The sequence below is a fragment of the Theropithecus gelada genome, chromosome 7a, assembly GCF_003255815.1.
Source record: "Theropithecus gelada isolate Dixy chromosome 7a, Tgel_1.0, whole genome shotgun sequence".
Lineage (NCBI taxonomy): Eukaryota > Metazoa > Chordata > Mammalia > Primates > Cercopithecidae > Theropithecus > Theropithecus gelada.
The window spans coordinates 25,564,454-25,571,092 of NC_037674.1; the positions used below are offsets into that span (position 1 = coordinate 25,564,454).

The 6,639-nt window shown below is 44.1% G+C and overlaps 1 protein-coding gene across 2 annotated transcripts in view; it reads left to right on the forward strand.

The window, feature by feature from the left end:
- The window catches only part of SLC27A2 (solute carrier family 27 member 2), a 54,763-nt gene extending 53,356 nt beyond the window's left edge, over positions 1–1,407 (forward strand). For both annotated transcript variants that reach the window (XM_025390478.1, XM_025390479.1), the window contains one exon: positions 931–1,407. In XM_025390478.1, the coding sequence (XP_025246263.1) occupies positions 931–1,107 (177 nt within the window). In that variant the 3' untranslated portion in view covers positions 1,108–1,407. The remainder of the gene's footprint in view (positions 1–930) is intronic.
- Positions 1,408–6,639: the final 5,232 nt, after the last annotated feature.

The window sequence follows — 6,639 nt, forward strand, 5'->3', positions numbered from 1 at the left end:
CTGGACGTTAGCCAGCTGGAATTGCCTAAGACTTAACTATCACCGCTAGGGGGTTTTTTTTCTTCCTCCAACATTAACCCTTCCGTTGGTTTAACATTCTCACTTTTAGATTTTGAGCTCTGTGATTCTATAGTTGAAGACTTGACAAAGGAAGTCTTAAGATTCCAGATATTGTGTGTATAGGATTATTCCTGTTCATAAAGCACTGACATATGCTTTGCAACCAGATGGTAAAGAGGCATGAAAATGAAATATCCTCAGATATTTTGATTAACACATTAATTGAAGGGAAAATCAGTCTTCAATCTAGTAGACAAGATAAGCAGACTGAGAAAACAGAGTTTTTCTGTAAATGATCCCTCCTTCTACTCCCACCTAGAGTCGGGATATCCTAGTGGTACCTGAAGCCTTACCAAGCAGTAAGCACCACCCCTCTGCTCAGAAATCTGTGCACAGGTATCTCATCATTGGCAGGTCCTCCCTCCCCACCGGTGATCCTAAAGCTTTAAGGGAATAAAAAATACCTCACAAAGGGCTCCCTAATGGAGACCAGCGAAGAATGTATGGGTATCATGCAAAACTTTCACTTCACTAGAAAATGTAAAGAGAGTGGATGTTACTTGCTCCTACCACAAAAATGATAGCTATGTGAGGTAATCCATTTGTTAACTAGCTGGATGTAACTATTGCACGATGTATGTGCACTTCAGCACACCATATTGTACATGAGAAAAACACGCAATGTTATCTGTCCATGTAAAAATAAATCAAAATGGAAAACTTTTTTTTTTAACTTTCACTTCCCAGCTGTCACATGAGCCAGGGATGCCAATGATTTGCTAGATCTCCATGCCCCACCCCTACCCCTTGCCCTGCATCCCAATCTATTGCAAAATGCAACCACAGTGTGGATTATTTGATGTTTTTCAGGACACCATTGAGATCACTGGAACTTTTAAACACCGCAAAGTGACCCTGGTGGAGGAGGGCTTTAACCCCGCTGTCATCAAAGATGCCTTGTATTTCTTGGACGACACAGCCAAAACGTATGTGCCTATGACTGAGGATATCTATAATGCCATAAGTGCTAAAACCCTGAAACTCTGACTATTCCCAGAAGGGTAACTCAGCATTTCCAGAAAGAAACCGAATGGACAGCCACTTGATATAATCCAACTTTAATTTGATTGAAGATTGTGAGGTGCAGTTTTTTGAGGAAATTATGCATACCAGTAAAGGGAGACTTTTTAAAATGACAGCTGAGTCTTTGCAAGTAAAAAGATTTAGAGATTATTATTTTTCAGTGTGTACCTACTGTTTGTATTTGCAAACTGAGCTTGTTGGAGGGAAGGCATTATTTTTTAAAATACATAGTAAATTAAATGAACACCAACATGTGAGATGGCACCATCTCTGTGTTCTTTCCTCACTTTATTCTAATACAAAGCCTGTGTCAATGACTCCAAAGCCTGAAGTTCTCACTGGTAACTTTTCATACGTGTCCCATTCATAAGAGTAATGACATTCTAGGTAAAACTGGCTGGAGACGGGGGGTGGGGTGTGAGGGGTGGTAGGGTGAGGAGGCTGGATCAGCAGAGGCCAACACAATGGAAATCTACTCCAATGTAAGGAGGCCAACTTTCCCTACCCAGAGGCATCCCGTGCACTGTATATAGGCAGCATTATCCAACAGGTAATAATGCCATCTATAGTCCTTACAGGAGCCTAATTCTATGGCATCAGAGTTCTGTACATAAAAGGAGTTCAGGCCAGGCACAGTGGCTCACGCCTATAATCCTAGCACTTTGGGAGGCCAAGGCAGGTGGATCACAAGGTCAGGAGTCCAAGAGCAGCCTGGCCAAGATGGTGAAACCCCATCTCTACTAAAAAAATACAAAAATTAGCCAGGCGCAGTGGCAGGCACCTGTAATCTCAGCTATTCGGGAGGCTGAGGCAGGAGAATCGCTTGAACTCGGGCGGCAGAGGTTGCAGTGAGCCAAGATCGCGCCACTGCACTCCAGCCTGGGTGACAGAGTGAGACTCCGTCTAAAAAAAAAAAAAAGTGTTCAATACATTTTAGCTACATCAGGGGTTGCAGACTCAGGTGTCTTCAGAATTCACATAGGTAATGTGGACGAGAAAAGCAGGTCACAAATGAATGTGGTAAACTTGGAGACAGCCACTAAGCTTCAGTCAGCTGAATATAGGTCAAGTATTGCTGGGATTTTCTGATTATTCAGAAAACAGAAATCCATCAGAACTTATTAACATTAGTATCACTAAAGTTGATCTACAACCCCTGCCCCCAACACACACACACACAACTACTAGGTTTGACTGGCTTTTTAAAAAGAAAACAGAAATCTAGATATGTATATGAATCTCCCAATTTTTGAAATCTGAAGTCTCAAAATTGTTTAAACTTCTATGCATCCCAAACAAAATATGTCTGTGGGCCGGATAAGTCCCAGCTGTCCAGTTAGCACCTGAGTGTCACTTACATGTGCTCCTACTCCCCAGATGGCAACTGGTTTCACTCCAAAGCCAGTCTCCTGCCCACAGACCCTTTTCAAGGACAGGAGGACCTTTAGGATGGCACAGGAGGCTTTGGGAAACTCTGAGGAGCTCTTTCACCTAAGCCCTTTCTCCTTAGACCTAGCTGCTCCCTTCCTGGGTTTAATTGCTTTACCTCTGCATGTATGAGCTGCAACAGAATTCCAGGAGCAGGTCATTGGTGACAGCACTCAAGACGACATGTACCTTACCTAGAGCTTGTCCTAGGCCATGGGAGCATCACGGTCATTGAGTTCACATCCAGAAACATGGCCCAAGTTTACCACAGCCTCCCTAGAAGTTTCCATCATGGAGTTTCCCTCCCTAGAGGACATCTTCAGATGACCAGGAGCTGGTATGGCTTGCCAATTCTCCTCCAGTGTAGTCCCCATAAAGCCCCAGGCAAACATATCTAGGACTCCTCAGTGATATATGATGAGAGGTGTTGCCACCCCCAGCCCCAACAGAGTACTAGAAATATTTTTTTTTAACTCTCTTCACTCTTGGGTGACTTTTAAGAAGAATCATGACCAAAATCCTTGCCCCCACTCATTATACCTAATGATAAACATTTCCTGAGTGCTTAGTATACATCGAGGACTTGAGGAGGGTCTAAAGAAAACTCCAGATAGGCTGCACCTTTGTGAATTTTGCCAGTAATTAGAATGATTATTGTTTGTGAGTCAGCACTTGGGAATTTTTGCAAAATTCTCTCTGCCTTTGAGTTACAGGAGAATGAGGAACCCAAGTAGCGGGAGATAGGACAGCCTGAGTATCACGTTGTGCAATTGTGTTACCTGGAATCTTGTCAAAGGAGAAGCAGGATGTCAGCAGGGGTCATGTTAGAGCAGTGGCTTCATTCTGTGTCACAAGGGGTATCTTTTTGGGTAAGAGGTCAGCATTTACACTGTTGGCCAGAATATTCGTGTTATATTAACCAGAGCCTGCTTGCCCCGATCTCGTTTGACCCATGTTTTAGACCTTCCAGTCAGAAACTCAGAGACCCAGGTCCTCACATCCACACCCTGCCCAGCTCTGCCTCCCAGCCTGATGATTTCCTCAGTCTCCCATTTTCCCACACCACCCTGAATCTAGCCAGGTAACACAGCTCCATTGAGATAAATAGAGACACCCCACAATGTCCTCAGCCCCTAGGTTTCCATGTATGTAAACAATTGTAAGCCATCACTTGTGAGAGATAATCCCTTAAAGATTGATTTTTCTCTTTTAAAAGGGTAAGAAATTGTGCCCAAGAAATATCTGCACAAGTCATTCTCATTTGAAAATATAAGTGGATATTTGAATTTTAAAAAAATAAGCTGATATCCATGTAAATTATCCAACAGGGCTTTGATTTCAAATGTATTGTTTGGAAACCTGTAATCAGTGCATAGATGGGATGCTATAAGCACCCAATAATTTGGGGATAAAAGTAGGAAATGTCAGCTTCTGAAATGGAAGCTAATGAGAATCAGTAAAAAAAGGTTAGCCAGGCCTGTGGGGTGTGCCTATAATCCCAGCTACTAGAAACTGCCTATAATCCCTGTCCAGAGACTGAGGCAGGAGGATCACTTGAGCCCAGGTTAGCCAGGCCTGGTGGGGTGTGCCTATAATCCCAGCTACTAGAGACTGCCTATAATCCCTGTCCAGAGACTGAGGCAGGAGGATCACTTGAGCCCAGGAGTTTTGAGTCCAGCCTGGGCAACATAGTGAGACCTCATCTCAAAAAAAAAAAAAAAAAAAAGGAAAAAAGGTAGGTTTAACTAATTGCAGTGACTCAACTTAAGAGATAATTTGCTAAATGTGTCGCTCATTCATACATCCACTCTACAAGCACTTCGTGAGTGCCTGCTATGGACCAAGAAATGTTCTCAACATGGAGTGCTGAGTCCCATCCCCCCAAAGTATAATTGGAGTTTGCATTTCTAACAATGCCCAGGTGAGGGTAATGCTGTGAGATGGGGGCCACATTTGGGGAATAACTGACATCCTGAGTTATACATCATGTGCACTTACTTAGTGGGTAACTCAGTTCCTCCAGGCTGGGTTATCCCTTGCTAACTGAGACTCAACTCTTAGATCAAGTGGCTCAAAGTGCAGGCCCCAGGAAATGTCCAGCATCAAGAAGCACCTTGTTATCTCAAGCCTGCAATTGCTCTTGGAAATTTACATCAATTAGAGCTTATATCTGCTTGCTAGATACATACACATGTATTATGATTTGCTATAGCAAACTAAAAGCAATCCTAGAGAGTAGCTAGTCAAACCTCTTTACTTGATAAATGAAAAAACGGGGGCCTGAGGTTGAGTGACATGACTAAAATCACACAGCTAATTGGCTTCACTAAGATCTCACTTAGTACTTGCAGGAAGAGAGTATCATCATAGACCAGTAGTTGTGAGTGTGGTCCCTGAGCCAACAACATCAGCAGCACCAGGGAACTTGCTGGACCAACAAATTCTTGAACCCTGCAAATTCTAGACCTACTGAATCAGAAACTCAGGGGGCAGGCCCAGACATCTGTGTTTTGACAAGCCAAAGCCCCCGTGGTGTTACTGATGTGGACTCAGTTTGAGAACCACTGGCTTAGAGCAGTGCACAAGCTTTACTGTGCATGAGAATCACTTGGGGACACCAACGCTTGGGGCACACACGCTGCTTTGAGTAGCATGTCAGTCTAAAGCAGTGGTTCCTAGATGTCACTGCACACTAGAATCATCTGGGCAGCTGTCAAAAATACCAAAGCCCAGGCCCCTGCCATACCAATTGGATCAAGGATTCTGGGAGTGAGAACGAAGCATCAGTATTGTTTTAAGGACCTCCAAGTGATTCCAGTATGCAGCAAAGCTCAGGGATCACTAGTAGAGAACAAGGGGCGAGTTTTCAGCTTTTGGCCAGGTGCAGTGGCTCACACCTATAATCGCAGCATTTGGGCAAGCCAAGACAAGAGGAGTGCTTGAGCACAGGAGTTCACAATCAGCCTAGGCAACATAGGGAGACCCTGTCTCTACAAAAAATTTTAAAAATTAGCCAGGCCAGGCATGGTGGCTCATGCCTGTAATCCCAACACTTTAGGAGGCCGAGGCAGGAGGATCACCTGAGCCCAGGAATTCCAGACCAGCCTGGGCAACATAGGGAGACCCTGTCTCTATAAAAAATTACCCAGGCATAGTAGTGTGCACCTGTAGTCCCAGCTACTCGGGTCACTGAGGTGGAAAGACAGCTTGAGCCTCAGAGGCTGAGGCTGCAGTGAGCTGTGTTCACACCACTGCACTCACAGAATGAGACCCCATCTCAAAAATAAATAAATAGCTACTTGGGAGGCTGAAGCAGGAGGATCGCTCAAGCCCAGGAAGTCGAGGCTGCAGTAAGCCGTGATCATGCCTCTGCACCCTAGCCTGGGTAAGAGAGAAAGCACTAGTCTCAAAAAAAAAAAAAAAAAAAAAAAAAAAAGCTTTAAACTCTTAACAAAGATTCTTTTGACCAAACTCTAGTCAAGCTCCTCTGAGCCCTGAGCCCCCTTCTCGACTAGGCCTCAACCTTTGCCTATAAAGACGTGAACAAACACTAACGTAATTTCTCACAGCTCAAGGCCACATCCCTGAGATGATCCTAGCCCACCTTAAAGTGCCTGCCTAAGAAAAAAAGCTGCCGAAAGATTTAACTGTTCGTTCCAGCCAACCCCTGAACACAGGGCCCTGACTCCCAGTCTCTGTGGGAGAGTAACAGCCTTTCTTCCAAAAGCACCAGTTAGCAAACCCAGAGGGGTTTCACATCAACCACTTTCCACTTTCTCTAATTTTTCACCTTCCTGACTCTTCCAAGTCTAGGCTGGCCTTCTCCCTATTCTCCCATTCGCCCTGTGAAATGCCTAGTCACCTTTGCACAAATCCAAGGTGAGTTCAGTTCACACGGGACCCTTTTCCCTATTGTGATAGTATATTATTGATTAACATCTATCCTTACAGTTTTAACTAATGTCCAGCTTTGTTTGTCTTTAATGCTCTTTACTAACCCATTTCAGAGTCACAACCTAGCAAAGTAGCATCTGAAATAGAAACAAGATTATGTGTTTGGCCTCTGAA